This window comes from Salvelinus alpinus, chromosome 31 (genome assembly GCF_045679555.1).
Source record: "Salvelinus alpinus chromosome 31, SLU_Salpinus.1, whole genome shotgun sequence".
In the NCBI taxonomy this organism is placed as follows: domain Eukaryota; kingdom Metazoa; phylum Chordata; class Actinopteri; order Salmoniformes; family Salmonidae; genus Salvelinus; species Salvelinus alpinus.
In genome coordinates, this window is record NC_092116.1 from 33,972,917 (window position 1) to 33,989,536 (window position 16,620).

Genomic DNA, 16,620 nt, shown 5'->3' on the forward strand with positions numbered 1-16,620 from the left:
AAAATCGTCAGTGTATCAAATACTTGTTCTCCCCACTGTATGTCTATACCGACATCTATGGAGGATAATTGTGTCCGTCAAACAGGAAGTCTTACCACTTATTTACTGGAGGATGAAGAAATAATCTCCAATGATCTGTGTAATTGTGTGTTTCTGACCGTTAACATGTTGGGTGGACGCGTGTACATATAGGAGGTTCCTGACCAGGCAGAAGGGAGTTTCACTTTAACCGCTGCATCGGAGAGTTACAATGTTGCTGTCACTATGTAACCTACTACCTACAGTAGGAAAACGAGTTTCTAATTAATAATATCACACCTGTTATCACACATGGTACGACCCCATAATTGTTACAATTACAATAGAAATAACACTTTTATATTACATATTTAACATATATTTTAATATTCCTGTAGAACTGTAAAACACAGTAAGATCATTTGAGCTTTGGAAACAAGCGCGTTTATAAATGCATGGTGGGCCTCGTTATAAATGCATGGTGGGCCTCGTCATAAATGCATGGTGGGCCTCGTTATAAATGCATGGTGGGCCTCGTTATAAATGCATGGTGGGCCTCGTTATAAATGCATGGTGGGCCTGGTTATAAATGCATGGTGGGCCTCGTTATAAATGCATGGTGGGCCTCGTTATAAATGCATGGTGGGCCTCGTCATGTATTTATTTCGTAGTGGTCTCTTTCCTCTGCTGTGGTGCTGCATTGCAGTCAGCGATGTTTTCTCTCTGTAGCTGTCCAGGGTCCTGAAATCTCTTTCTTCTTTCCTTGTAATAGACAAGTCTTGGTTTCTCCACTCTCTCCCCGCCATCCTCCTATTGTAGTTGGCTACCGAAAACTTTCGTTGCCCCTCATCTCTTGGGAAATTCCCCTCCTTAGGTTAGGCTACTGTCTTAATCACTAACGTTCAGGGGCGAAAATCTGATATCAACTTTGGAGGGGACAATTACATGAAATTTTCTCAAGAGCAATTCCTGAGGGGGACACCAAAAGTAGTTCTGTAACACATAGCCTATGTTGTAATATGTTAAATGTATATTGAGGAACCATAATCACTACTACTGGATAATTGATAGGTACAGTAGATAACTGAAGGGTTGTCTCAACTTGTTCCAATGTTTAAATCATTATAATACTACTACTAATAATAGTTATAGCAGTGTTCCTTATCAGTCCAGTATGTATGCAGGTATTTGTACTTACAACTAGCAATACCAAAAAAGGCCAGTAGGTGGCAATGGTACTGTACACTGTATGGGTGCAGTTTTCGTAAATACAATGAACATGGTGTGATCTCGTCTAAAATAATCTCCATTGAGAACCAACACAAAGTTGGTCTCCGTATTGAATTGACCTTTTAATTAGACTTTTTCTGATACATTTATATAGTCATTAAATATGTGCCACTGGCCTGAGTCTAATACAATAGCTTTACAAGAACAAAAAGATACAAATAAGTACAGTTCTAAAAGCAAAATAACTAATAATCGTAATGGCTGATAAATTGGGGACGATTTCAAGTTTTCATAACAATCGGAAATCGATATTTTTGGGCGCCGTTTTTTTATTTCTATTTTTTTTTTTACACACCTGTATTTAATCTTTATTTATTATAATCTTTGCTACCTGGTTAAATAAAGGTAAAATAAAATAAGTTCACTAGTGACAATTTAGCTTTTGCAACGAGACCATTAAATATATTTAAGACAATGGTATAAGAGAGTGTAGTTCTGTTCAGTTTGGACTTCAGTTTATCGCTAACCTTATCACAGGGACTTTGAAGCACTCCAGCTGCATGCTGATCTTGGAATAAACTGACGATAGCAAGGATTCCATCTTTGACGACGCCACATAAATGGAATAGGTACTAGCTAGTCCCGTGTGGCTCAGTTGGTAGAGCATGGCGCTTGCAACGCCAGGGTTGTGGGTTCATTCCCCACGGGGGGACCAGGATGAATATGTATGAACTTTCCAATTTGTAAGTTGCTCTGGATAAGAGCGTCTGCTTAATGACTTAAATGTAAATGTAAGCTAGCTTGATGGTTAATGTTTGCTTTAGTTTGCGCGCTAGCTCTGCAAATTCAGCTAGTGTGTGAACCCTGCCAACATAATAATAAAAAAAACATTGCTATGGCCGATTGACTAGATAAACCTCACCTCAGTTACGTACATTGAGTGTCTTTCGGACAGTAGATACGAACCCTCTATTACCTTGCCAGCTAAAGAACTGGCAGTGGATCAAACCATTGTGAGGAAAAGGGCGGGGGTCGCAATCTTTTGAAACTTAAAAACTTGCTATTAAGTGTCTATAATCAGCATAAGTGCTTTCATTGCGTATTATTAATATTATTGAAATTACATAGTTATGTTTACAGTGATATATTGGGGGGGACAAATCATATTTTTCCCAGGATGGGGGGGTCGTGTCCCCCCCGTCCCCCCTGGGATTTCCGCCTATGCTAACGTTAACAGGTTAGTTAGGCTACTGTCTTAATCACTAACGATAACAGGTTAGTTAGGCTACTGCCTTAATCACTAACGATAACAGGTTAGTTAGGCTACTGCCTTGATCACTAATCATCTTCCTCACAAACACTTAAGCAAAAATACAATCATTTATTTGGCAGATTCATTTACTAATGTTTCACAATAGTATAATCCCATATAAAGACACACATCACCATAGCTACCAAGGATAGTGTGAGTGAACTTCGGGAGAAGGGGGAATGGGGTGGGGGAGGGAACTGTAGCAGCACTATGAGCTGGTGGCTGGGGCGCCGCGGGCGGTGTAGTGACCGAACAGGGGCGACGGAGGGCGACAGACAATTGTCAAAATATTGCCTCAAATTCAAGTGCTGCCATAGGCGACGGTCTAATGGGAGGGCTGGCCCTGAACACGTCTGTAAAACCACAATGAGGACATCAAGTAAGTTTTCATTAATCATTGGGTTCCGTTCAAGAAGAAACGTCAGAGTAGTCTGAAGTGGAGGCATTAATTCATGTTCACATTTACAACATAACATGCATGGACATTTCATCATTAAGACCTTTAGGGAATCATGTCTGGAGGGTGAAAACCCCCAAACATTCTCATGAGCTCAGTGTTATATCACCTCCCCTGTCTGATATCTTGACATTCTCTCTGTCACACAACCTAAAGGTATTAATGTCATGTTGTAGGTCATTACAATGTACTGCGACTGGATAATCCCTGTCGTTACTCCTGATTGAACTGTTATGTTCACTAATTCTCTGAGATAACGAGAGGTTTTACCTACATAACACAACCCACATGGACATTTAATCATGTAGATAACATGGGTGGTGTTTAGCTACATAACACAGCCCACATGGACATTTAATCATGTAGATAACATGGGTGGTGTTTACCTACATAACACAACTCACATGGACATTTAATCATGTAGATAACATGGGTGGTGTTTACCTACATAACACAACCCACACGGACATTTAATCATGTAGATAACATGGGTGGTGTTTACCTACATAACACAGCCCACATGGACATTTAATCATGTAGATAACATGGGTGGTGTTTACCTACATAACACAACCCACATGGACATTTAATCATGTAGATAACATGGGTGGTGTTTACCTACATAACACAACCCACATGGACATTTAATCATGTAGATAACATGGGTGGTGTTTACCTACATAACACAACCCACATGGACATTTAATCATGTAGATAACATGGGTGGTGTTTACCTACATAACACAGCCCACATGGACATTTAATCATGTAGATAACATGGGTGGTGTTTACCTACATAACACAACCCACATGGACATTTAATCATGTAGATAACATGGGTGGTGTTTACCTACATAACACAACCCACATGGACATTTAATCATGTAGATAACATGGGTGGTGGAGCATGTAATAATGCCATTTATTTGGAACCGTTCTCCTGTATGTGGGTGGCAGAAACGTTCACACTTCATCATATTGTTGCACTGGGCTCAGCATCTGCATTTATAGCTACCAATCAGAAGAGGGCGTAAAAGAGCCTGGCTCGTTTTCTTTTGTGGCTGGAAGTTTGGCATGGACCAATTTGTCGCGTTAATTGCGACCTCTTGTCACGTTCCTGACCTATTTCTGTTAGTTTTTGTGTGTTAGTTGGTCAGGACGTGAGGTTGGGTGGGCATTCTATGTTTTCTGTTTCTGTGTTGGTTTTGGGTTACCTGGTATGGCTCTTAATTAGAGGCAGGTGTTTGGCGTTCCTCTAATTAAGAGTCATATTTAGGTAGGCGTTGTCACAGTGTTCGTTGTGGGTGATTGTCTCCTGTGTCCGTATGTCTGTTCGTACCACATGGGACTGTAGCGTTTGTTTGTTCAGTGTTTTTTATGTGTAGGCTTTTCCCTGTTCGTGCGTTCTCGTGTGTTATGTGAGTCCGTCGTTCAGATCTGTCTACACCATTTATTTGTTTTGTTAGTTTATTAGTCAAGTTCGTGTTTTCTTTAATAAATTATGTCATTTCACTACGCTGCGCCTTGGTTCCCTCAATACTCCTCCTCTTCAGATGAAGAGGAGGAGGACTGCCGTTACAGAATCACCCACCAACACGCTAAGACCAAGCGGCAAGGGAAAACGAAACGGAGTAAGGGACAGGAGAGAAAGGAGCAATGGACATGGGACGATGTTTTGGATGGAAAGGGTTGCTACACTTGGGAGGAGATCCTGGCTGGGAGGGATCGCCTCCCATGGGAACAGGTGGAGGCATTGAGGAGAGCAGAGGCTACCTGGGAGAGGAACCGGAGCTATGAGGGAACGCGTCTGGCACGGAAGCCAAAAAAGCCCGTGAGTAATTCCCAAAAATTTCTTGGGGGGGGGCTAGGAGATAGTGGGCCAAGGGCAGGTAGGAGACCTGCGCCCACTTCCCAGGCTTACCGTGGAGAGCGGGAGTACGGGCAGGCGCCGTGTTACGCAGTAGAGCGCACGGTGTCTCCTGTACGAGTGCATAGCCCAGTGCGGGTTATTCCACCTCCCCGCACTGGTAGGGCTAGATTGAGTATTGAGCCAGGTGTCATGAGGCCGGCTCAACGCGTCTGGTCTCCAGTGCGTCTCCTCGGGCCGGCATACATGGCACCTGCCTTACGCATGGTTTCCCCGGTTCGCCTACATAGTCCGGTGCGGGTTATTCCACCTCCCCGCACTGGTCGGGCAACCGGGAGTATTCAACCAGGTAAGGTTGGGCAAGCTCAATGCTCAAGAGTGCCAGTACGCCTCCACGGTCCGGTATTTCCGGCACCACCTCCCCGCCCCAGCCTAGTACCTACAATGTCTACACTACGCACTAGGCTACCAGTGCGTATCCTGAGCCCTGTTCCTCCTCCACGCACTCTCCCTGTAGTGCGTGTATCTAGCCCGGTGCCTCCAGTTCCGGCCCCACGCACTAAGCTACCAGTGCGTCTCCAGAGCCCTGTACCCACTGTATCTTCTCCCCCTACTAATCCTGATGTGCTTGTCCTCAGCCCGGTGTCACCAGTGCCGGTACCACGCATCAGGGATAGAGTAGGCTTTGAGAATACAGTGTGCCCTGTCCCTGCTCCCCGCACTAGTAGGAAGGTGCTTATCATTAGCACGGTGCCTCCAGTTCCGGCACCACGCACCAGGTCTACAGTGCGCCGTATCCGGCTAGAGCCATCCGTCTCACCAGCGCCATCTGAGCCATCCGTCTCCCCAGCGCCATCTGAGCCATCCGTCTCCCCAGCGCCATCTGAGCCATCCGTCTCCCCAGCGCCATCTGAGCCATCCGTCTCCCCAGCGCCATCTGAGCCATCCGTCTCCCCAGCGCCATCTGAGCCATCCGTCTCCCCAGCGCCGTCTGAGCCATCCGTCTGCCAGGAGCCTGCAAAGCCGCCCGTCTGCCATGAGCCTGCAAAGCCGCCCGTCTGCCATGAGCCTACAGAGCCGTCAGCCAGACAGGAGCCGCTAGAGCCATCAGCCAGCCAGGAGCCGCTAGAGCCGTCAGCCAGCCAGGATCTGCCAGAGCCGCCAACCAGACAGGATCTGCCAGAGCCGCCAACCAGACAGGATCTGCCAGAGCCGCCAACCAGACAGGATCTGCCAGAGCCGCCAACCAGACAGGATCTGCCAGAGCCGCCAACCAGACAGGATCTGCCAGAGCCGCCAACCAGACAGGATCTGCCAGAGCCGCCAACCAGACAGGATCTGCCAGAGCCGCCAATCAGACAGGATCTGCCAGAGCCGTCAGAGAGCCATGAGCAGCCAGAGCCGTCAGAGAGCCATGAGCAGCCAGAGCCGTCAGAGAGCCATGAGCAGCCAGAGCCGTCAGAGAGCCATGAGCAGCTAGAGCCGTCAGAGAGCCATGAGCAGCCAGAGCCGTCAGAGAGCCATGAGCGTCGAGAGCCGTCAGCCTGCCATGAGCGTCGAGAGCCGTCAGCCTGCCATGAGCGTCGAGAGCCGTCAGTCTGCCATGAGCGTCGAGAGCCGTCAGTCTGCCATGAGCGTCGAGAGCCGTCAGCCTGCCATGAGCGTCGAGAGCCGTCAGCCTGCCATGAGCGTCGAGAGCCGTCAGCCTGCCATGAGCGTCGAGAGCCGTCAGCCTGCCATGAGCGTCGAGAGCCGTCAGCCAGCCATGAGCATCGAGAGTCGTCAGTCAGCCATGAGCTGCCCTTCAGCCTGAAAAGGCTAGATACCCAGAACTGCCCATCAGTCCAGAGCTGTCTCTCTGTCCGGAGCTGCCTTTCAGTCCGGAGTTGCCCCTCTATCCTGATCTCCCTCTCTATCTTTATCTACCTCTATAGTCTTATCTATCCCTCTGTCTTGGTTTATCTCTCTGTCCCGGTATTGTCATTATTAGATTTGTTATTAGGAGGATTTTGTGGGGGAAGTAAGAGGGTGGACATTCTTGAAGGGAGGGGGCTAGGATGGATTATGGTGGGGTGGGAACCGCGCCCGGAGCCTGAGCCACCACCGTGGTTAGATGCCCACCCAGACCCTCCCCTAGACTTTGTGCTGGTGCGTCCGGAGTTCGCACCTTGTGGGGGGGGTACTGTCACGTTCCTGACCTATTTCTGTTAGTTTTTGTGTGTTAGTTGGTCAGGACGTGAGGTTGGGTGGGCATTCTATGTTTTCTGTTTCTGTGTTGGTTTTGGGTTACCTGGTATGGCTCTTAATTAGAGGCAGGTGTTTGGCGTTCCTCTAATTAAGAGTCATATTTAGGTAGGCGTTGTCACAGTGTTCGTTGTGGGTGATTGTCTCCTGTGTCCGTATGTCTGTTCGTACCACATGGGACTGTAGCGTTTGTTTGTTTCGTTTCGTTTCGATGTCGTCTGTTTTCCTGTACGTAAGTTTATGTTTAGTTATGTAAGTTTATGTTCAGGTTGCGTCAACGTCGTTTTCTTATTTTGTAGTTTGGAAAGTGTTTCGTTTCGTGTGCCATCTTAATTTTTAATAAAGATGGCTTATTTCCCTGAGCCTGCGTTTTGGTCTGAAGATCCTTCTCTCCTCACCTCTTCCGAGGATGAGGAGAGCGACAGCCGTTACACCTCTCCTTTATACAATATATAATAATATATATATACAATACTATATACTAACTATATACAATACGGGGGTGGGTTCTTAAATTTACCCGACCTCTCCTATATACAGTAAGTGGTGGGTTCTTAAATTCAGCTAGCAGAGCTCATTCATTAAGAGATGCTGGTTTTATTAACTAGTGGAACCAAAAGAGATGCTGGTTTCATTAACTAGTGGAACCAAAAGAGATGCTGGTTTTATTAACTAGTGGAACCAAAAGAGATGCTGGTTTTCATTAACTAGTGGAACCAAAAGAGATGCTGGTTTTCATTAACTAGTGGAACTAAAAGAGATGCTGGTTTCATTAAATAGTGGAACCAAAAGAGATGCTGGTTTTATTAACTAGTGGAACCAAAAGAGATGCTGGTTTCATTAACTAGTGGAACCAAAAGAGATGCTGGTTTTCATTAACTAGTGGAACCAAAAGAGATGCTGGTTTCATTAACTAGTGGAACCAAAAGAGATGCTGGTTTTCATTAATCAGTGGAAACAAAATAGAAGTGTTACTGGTTTTCATTGGCCTTCACTGACTCGTAGTATACCGTGTCACAAACTACCCTTGAAGTGTTAACAGTATGAAGGAGTGAGCTAACCTCTGTGGCAAGCAGAGAGAGACCAGAAGATGTTGACCCGGGTTGCTCCTACAGACAGTGAGTCACGTGGCCGTGGCTTGCCATATAAAGCAGGCAGACAGGCATCGAGGCATTCAGTTACTGTTCAGTTGAACATTACAAGGATCAAAACGAGTTGCCTAAGTGACGTAGAGCGTGGTGTGATTGTCGGTGCCAGGTGCAACGGTTCCAGTATCTCAGAAACGGACGGCTTTTCATGCACGTCAGTGTCTAGGGTTTACCGAGAACGGTGCTACAAACAGAAAACATCAGGTCAGCAGCAGTCCTGTGCTGGAGAACAGCTTGATGAGAGAGGTCCAAGGAGAATGCCAAGAATCCTGCAAGCTAACAGGCGTGCCACAAACAGGCAAATAACCATGCAGTACAACAGTGGTGTGTAGAACGACATCTTGGAACGCACAACTCGTCGGTCTTCATCACAGATGGGTTTGTAGCAGACGACCAAACCGGGTTCCTATCAGCTTAAAACAAGAAGAAGCTGCTCCAGTGGGACACCATCACCAACACTGGACATTTGAGGAGTGGAAAAACATTGCCTGGTCCGACAAATCCTGGTTCATGTTGCGTCATGCTGATGGCAGAGTCAGGATTTGGCGTAAGCAGAATGAGTCCATGGCCCCATCCTGCCTGGTGTCAATCTAGGCAATCTAGGAATCTAGGCAGAGGTAAATTAATCCAAAAACAAAATTTGTATTTTATTTATAGATATATATATAGATATATCAATCAATCAATTGAAACCCATCCTCTGTTCACAGAGCTCATGGAGTGGAAGTTTGAAAACTGAAACAAGGCTGCCACCTGCTGGTGAGATGAGTGTTGAACACTACTTTAACACAGGGAGAGATGAGAGAGGAGGGAGAGATGAGGGAGAGATGAGAGAGGAGGGAGAGAGATGAGAGAGAGATGAGAGAGGAGGGAGAGATGAGAGAGGAGGGAGAGATGAGAAAGGGGAGACGAGGGAGGAGGGAGAGATGAGAGAGAGATGAGAGGAGGGAGGGAGATGAGAGATGAGAGGAGGGAGAGAGATGAGAGGAGGGAGAGAGATGAGAGAGAGATGAGAGGAGGGAGAGAGAGATGAGAGGGGGGAGAGAGATGAGAGGAGGGAGAGGGAGATGAGAGGAGGGAGAGAGGGAGTGATGGAGTGAGAGGTATATTTTTAGACATGGTAGCTGTTATGCTGAACGGTATGATGTGGTAGTTGGTATGGTCAGTCTGTCTCTCTTGCCTCAGCGTCAGGTCAGTCTGTCTCTCTTACCTCAGCGTCAGGTCAGTCTGTCTCTCTTACCTCAGCGTCAGGTCAGTCTGTCTCTCTTACCTCAGCGTCAGGTCAGTCTGTCTCTCTTACCTCAGCGTCAGGTCAGTCTGTCTCTCTTACCTCAGTGTCAGGTCAGTCTGTCTGTCTTACCTCAGCGTCAGGTCAGTCTGTCTCTCTTGCCTCAGCGTCAGGTCAGTCTGTCTCTCTTACCTCAGCGTCAGGTCAGTCTGTCTGTCTTACCTCAGCGTCAGGTCAGTCTGTCTGTCTTACCTCAGCGTCAGGTCAGTCTGTCTGTCTTACCTCAGCGTCAGGTCAGTCTGTCTCTCTTACCTCAGCGTCAGGTCAGTCTGTCTCTCTTACCTCAGCGTCAGGTCAGTCTGTCTCTCTTACCTCAGCGTCAGGTCAGTCTGTCTCTCTTACCTCAGCGTCAGGTCAGTCTGTCTCTCTTACCTCAGCGTCAGGTCAGTCTGTCTCTCTATACTCAGCGTCAGGTCAGTCTGTCTGTCTTACCTCAGCGTCAGGTCAGTCTGTCTCTCTTACCTCAGCGTCAGGTCAGTCTGTCTCTCTTACCTCAGCGTCAGGTCAGTCTGTCTCTCTTACCTCAGCGTCAGGTCAGTCTGTCTCTCTATACTCAGCGTCAGGTCAGTCTGTCTGTCTTACCTCAGCGTCAGGTCAGTCTGTCTCTCTTACCTCAGCGTCAGGTCAGTCTGTCTCTCTTACCTCAGCGTCAGGTCAGTCTGTCTCTCTTACCTCAGCGTCAGGTCAGTCTGTCTCTCTTACCTCAGCGTCAGGTCAGTCTGTCTCTCTTACCTCAGCGTCAGGTCAGTCTGTCTCTCTAACCTCAGCCTCAGGTCAGTCTGTCTCTCTATACTCAGCGTCAGGTGTGTCTTTAGTTTCCTTCCACTGAATGCAGGGAAACATTTGGTATTTATTTTTACAGCAGCTCAACCAGTGACATTTTGATGAGAAATAATAGTATTTATTGTTTGTGGACTTGGACAAAAGGGGAACATTTCCTGGTTCAAGTGTGGCTGAAAGTGGGATGAAAATTCTGACAATCTGTTTTTAGTCTGCTGGTTTAGCATAACTGAATGCAAATATGCTAATTATCAATGATATGGATAATAGATCTAAAACACAGATGATGGAGACTAATTAGAAATATATTTATCAATCAATCAATTGACACCTGTCCTGTTCATAGAGGTCATGGAGTGGAGGTTTGATAACTGGAACAAGGCTGCCACCTGCTGGTGAGATGATTCTACAACACTGCTTGAAAATCCTTTTAAATTTTTTTTATTTAACCTTTATTTAACTAGGCAAGTAAAGAACAAATTCTTATTTACAATGACGGCCTACCCCGGCCAAACCTGGACGACGCTGGGCCAATTGTGCGCCACCCTATGGGTCTCCCAATCACGGCCGGATGTGATGCAGCCTGGATTTTGACCAGCTCCAGGTATGTTTAGAGACATGGTAGCTTCTTGATCAGCTCCAGGTATGTTTAGAGACATGGTAGCTTCTTGACCAGCTCCAGGTATGTTTAGAGACATGGTAGCTTCTTGATCAGCTCCAGGTATGTTTAGAGACATGGTAGCTTCTTGACCAGCTCCAGGTATGTTTAGAGACATGGTAGCTTCTTGACCAGCTCCAGGTATGTTTAGAGACATGGTAGCTTCTTGACCAGCTCCAGGTATGTTTAGAGACATGGTAGCTTCTTGACCAGCTCCAGGTATGTTTAGAGACATGGTAGCTTCTTGACCAGCTCCAGGTATGTTTTGAGACATGGTAGCTTCTTGACCAGCTCCAGGTATGTTTAGAGACATGGTAGCTTCTTGACCAGCTCCAGGTATGTTTAGAGACATGGTAGCTTCTTGACCAGCTCCAGGTATGTTTAGAGACATGGTAGCTTCTTGACCAGCTCCAGGTATGTTTAGAGACATGGTAGCTTCTTGACCAGCTCCAGGTATGTTTAGAGACATGGTAGCTTCTTGACCAGCTCCAGGTATGTTTAGAGACATGGCAGCTTCTTGACCAGCTCCAGGTATGTTTAGAGACATGGTAGCTTCTTGACCAGCTCCAGGTATGTTTAGAGACATGGTAGCTTCTTGACCAGCTCCAGGTATGTTTGTGATAGAATTACATTCAGAACATATAATAGTATCTCTATGGTAACAGTGATAGAATTACATTCAGAACATATAATAGTATCTCTATGGTAACAGTGATAGAATTACATTCAGAACATATAATAGTATCTCTATGGTAACAGTGATAGAACTACATTCAGAGAAGAGTATATAGATATATATAGACATAGAAAAGTATTACAATTGAAAGTGTACATATGTTGACATGTAACCATTACAACCCTCATTACCATTACAACCCTCATTACCATTACAACCCTCATTACCATTACAACCCTCATTACCATTACAACCCTCACTACCATTACAACCCTCATTACCATTACAACCCTCATTACCATTATAACCCTGATAATCATTAGTCTAACAGTAATGATAGTTTGTTGATATGGTGAGAGCATCTGTACCCAGATCATCCAAAGATCCTTCCAGAACTATTTCTCATGGAATTGTAAAGATTCCTCACTACGGAAGGAATTCTTCCAACTGGGTTAGGAGGAAGTGGTAGGTTAAGGACCTCTTGGACAATCTTTTGGGAACACCTTGACAAGACCACCTTTACCTTGGTGATGTTTGTTCAACATGTCTTCGAGTGCTCCCAAGGTTTCTGGTTTCAATTTTTTCCCCTTGTCTTCCTTTTCGTTCCTCCCCCAGTGTGCTTGGGCCATCCACTTTCCCAGGTTGTTGTTGTAACAGCAGAAGGCTGTCCACAGGAGATCTGGGATGTTCACTCTGTTGTTCAGTTTGTTGCTCTTACTGGGAACTGTTCCAGTCACCACATAGGCTTCTATCTTCCTGTTGTTATTAATACAGTCCTTCTCAAGCTTTTCTCTGACATTTTTCTCCATTTCATTCCAGCTGCCCCCGTTGAAGGTGATGTCCTGGGGAACGATGTTGGTCAGGGTAAAGGTGGACTCCTGAGTTTCCAGGTCATGCGCATGTGAATTTGGGAAGAGGTGACCTTTGTTCACCCCTTTATAATCTGTTGGGTCTTGGCCATGACCATAGTCATAGTTCCCAGCCTGGTTTTTGTACTGGACTCCTCCAATATTCACCATATCAGGGTTGATTTCCCCTTCGAGCTGCAGGAAACAACAGTCATACATTCATTCATTCACTAGTTTTCTAGTGAAACCCCCTTTTCTGTTCAATAAACCCTCTTTTCTGTACAATAAACCCTCTTTCTGTACAATAAACCCCCTTTTCTGTTCAATAAACCCTATTTTCTGTACAATAAACCCTCTTTTCTGTTCAATAAACCCTATTTTCTGTACAATAAACCCTCTTTTCTGTACAATAAACCCTATTTTCTGTACAATAAACCCTCTTTTCTGTACAATAAACCCTATTTTCTGTACAATAAACCCTCTATTCTGTTCAATAAACCCTATTTTCTGTACAATAAACCCTCTTTTCTGTACAATAACACCTATTTTCAGAGGGGGGGGTCACAATCAAGACAATCAAGTCTCTATACCCTCCACAGTGGTAGTTCTATATTCTGTAACATAACTGTCTGTGATATATACCAGTAAACAAATACACGTTATGTTATATGAATACACATTAGGCCTACCTGGGGCTCTATCATCCAGGGTTCATCTGGTCTGGTGTCTGTAGGAGGACCAGTGAAGGTGTAGGCTGAGAACACAGGGATCCTGTTGAACGTGTCGTAGAGAGTTGCAAACCTGTAGATTGTTTTGTACTTCTGGCAGATCGGCTTGTAGCGGTTCTGGTCCTGGACTGTCCCATCAACCAAAATACCTGGGAGATTTGGAGTTGTTCCCTGCATGAAGAAATTCTTGCACTGTGGAACATCACTGAACTTCTTCACTACATGAGAGAGAGCAGGAGGAAGGAGAGAGAGAAGGAGGAGAGTAGAGAGATGATTCAATACCCCCATCATCACCTGAAGACTGTTCACCACAGAGACAAAGATGAAGCTACAGAGACCAGTTGGTAGACTGGAGACTATTGATCTGAGTCAGGACAGACTGATTTAAATAGTTATTACAGAGACCAGTTGGTAGACTGGAGACTGTTGAGCTGAGTCAGGACAGACTGATTTAAATAGTTATAACAGAGACCAGTTGGTAGACTGGAGACTGTTGAGCTGAGTCAGGACAGACTGCTTTAAATAGTTATTTCAGAGACCAGTTGGTAGACTGGAGACTGTTGATCTGAGTCAGGAGAGACTGCTTTATTAAATAGGTTTTCAGAGACTCCTCCTTCAGATGTCAAGGGAGGAGGAGGGTTGATTTGCATAAAATCCTCTCTGATTCCATGGAGCTGGTGTAACTGTAGGCCTATTCCATATAAACTGATGAGACAGGAAGGAACAGAGAGAGTAGAACAGGATGAGACAGGGAGGAACAGAGAGAGTAGAACAGGATAAGACAGGGAGGAACAGAGAGAGTAGAACAGGATGAGACAGGGAGGAACAGAGAGAGAGAGTAGAACAGGATGAGACAGGGAGGAACAGAGAGAGAGAGTAGAACAGGATGAGACAGGGAGGAACAGAGAGAGAGTAGAACAGGATGAGACAGGGAGGAACAGAGAGAGAGTAGAACAGGATGAGACAGGGAGGAACAGAGAGAGTAGAACAGGATGAGACAGGGAGGAACAGAGAGAGAGAGTAGAACAGGATGAGACAGGGAGGAACAGAGAGAGAGAGTAGAACAGGATGAGATAGGGAGGAACAGAGAGAGAGTAGAACAGGATGAGACAGGGAGGAACAGAGAGAGAGTAGAACAGGATGAGACTGGGAGGAACAGAGAGAGAGAGTAGAACAGGATGAGACAGGGAGGAACAGAGAGAGAGAGTAGAACAGGATGAGACAGGGAGGAACAGAGCGAGTAGAACAGGATGAGACAGGGAGGAACAGAGAGAGAGTAGAACAGGATGAGACAGGGAGGAACAGAGAGAGAGAGTAGAACAGGATGAGACAGGGAGGAACAGAGAGAGAGTAGAACAGGATGAGACAGGGAGGAACAGAGAGAGAGAGTAGAACAGGATGAGACAGGGAGGAACAGAGAGAGTAGAACAGGATGAAACAGGGAGGAACAGAGAGAGTAGAACAGGATGAGACAGGGAGGAACAGAGAGAGTAGAACAGGATGAGACAGGGAGGAACAGAGATAGTAGAACAGGATGAGACAGGGAGGAACAGAGAGAGTAGAACAGGATGAGACAGGGAGGAACAGAGAGAGAGAGAGTAGAACAGGATGAGACAGGGAGGAACAGACAGAGAGTAGAACAGGATGAGACAGGGAGGAACAGAGAGAGTAGAACAGGATGAGACAGGGAGGAACAGAGAGAGAGTAGAACAGGATGAGACAGGGAGAAACAGAGAGAGAGAGTAGAACAGGATGGACAGGGAGGAACAGAGAGAGTAGAACAGGATGAGACAGGGAGGAACAGATAGAGAGTAGAACAGGATGAGACAGGGAGGAACAGATAGAGAGTAGAACAGGATGAGACAGGGAGGAACAGAGAGAGAAGAACAGGATGAGACAGGGAGGAACAGAGAGAGAGAGTAGAACAGGATGAGACAGGGAGGAACAGAGAGAGTAGAACAGGATGAGACAGGGAGGAACAGAGAGAGTAGAACAGGATGAGACAGGGAGGAACAGAGAGAGAGTAGAACAGGATGAGACAGGGAGAAACAGAGAGAGAGAGTAGAACAGGATGGACAGGGAGGAACAGAGAGAGTAGAACAGGATGAGACAGGGAGGAACAGATAGAGAGTAGAACAGGATGAGACAGGGAGGAACAGAGAGAGTAGAACAGGATGAGACAGGGAGGAACAGAGAGAGAGAGTAGAACAGGATGAGACAGGGAGGAACAGAGAGAGTAGAACAGGATGAGACAGGGAGGAACAGAGAGAGAGAGAGTAGAACAGGATGAGACAGGGAGGAACAGAGAGAGTGTAGAACAGGATGAGACAGGGAGGAACAGAGAGAGAGAGTAGAACAGGATGAGACAGGGAGGAACAGAGAGAGAGAGTAGAACAGGATGAGACAGAGAGGAACAGAGAGAGAGTAGAACAGGATGAGACAGAGAGGAACAGAGAGAGAGTAGAACAGGATGAGACAGGGAGGAACAGAGAGAGAGTAGAACAGGATGAGACAGGGAGGAACAGAGAGAGTAGAACAAGATGAGACAGGGAGGAACAGAGAGAGTAGAACAAGATAAGACAGGGAGAAACAGAGAGAGAGTAGAACAGGATGAGACAGGGAGGAACAGAGAGAGTAGAACAAGATGAGACAGGGAGAAACAGAGAGAGAGTAGAACAAGATGAGACTGGGAGGTTCCATTTTTTACAGTCTTTGGTATGACTCAACCAGGGATCAAACCCCAATCCCCTATCAGGGTGGACACTCTACCCACAAGCCACTAAGTCAGCAAATGACTGCTTGCAAGTCAGATAATTATGCCAGACAGGACTCATTTAAACAACCAAGTACATGTTGATCTGGTCAATGTAATAAATAAACTGAAAAGGAAGCTGACTACTTGCAGGCCGGATGCTCTGTTTACTTCAGACACACCTTCTCCCAGATATCATGACAGAAGAGTTCCTCATTCAGTAAGATAATATTTACTCAGTGGAATTCTGAGGCATTGATAGATCATGAGAGAGGAAGAAAAACTCTGTGTACACAGTCACTACATCCGGGTTCAGCATCTAGGAGAACAGAGAGGGTACATTCATTCTGCATTAAACTAACAAGTCAAGGTTCATCTGGGGAATTTGATCATCAGTTGGCCAGACAACCGTCAGGAGAAGGAAGGGCAGGGGTTAAAAACATTCAAAAGGATTTGTCCTGCTAAGATTTAGTTTCTGAAATCATGTTCAAACAAAGTCAATGTGTTTAAGGTTCACTTTAGTCAAAAACGCAAAAATAACAGCTTGAAACTGTACAGCTGATCAATGTACCATCATACCCGGTCATTTAATGATGAATTAGAAGTTCAAATCC

The 16,620-nt window shown here is 45.9% G+C and overlaps 1 protein-coding gene across 1 annotated transcript; it reads right to left on the bottom strand.

Moving 5' to 3' along the window:
* Positions 1-10,768: 10,768 nt before the first annotated feature.
* On the bottom strand, positions 10,769-13,545 carry LOC139561487 (endonuclease domain-containing 1 protein-like). The gene is made up of 2 exons (XM_071378625.1): positions 13,216-13,545; positions 10,769-12,721 (listed from the first exon to the last, which is right to left on the bottom strand). The coding sequence occupies exons 1-2, from the start codon at positions 13,543-13,545 to the stop codon at positions 12,149-12,151; spliced, it is 903 nt and encodes a 300-aa protein (XP_071234726.1). The 3' UTR covers positions 10,769-12,148.
* Between the last annotated feature and the right edge of the window lie 3,075 nt (positions 13,546-16,620).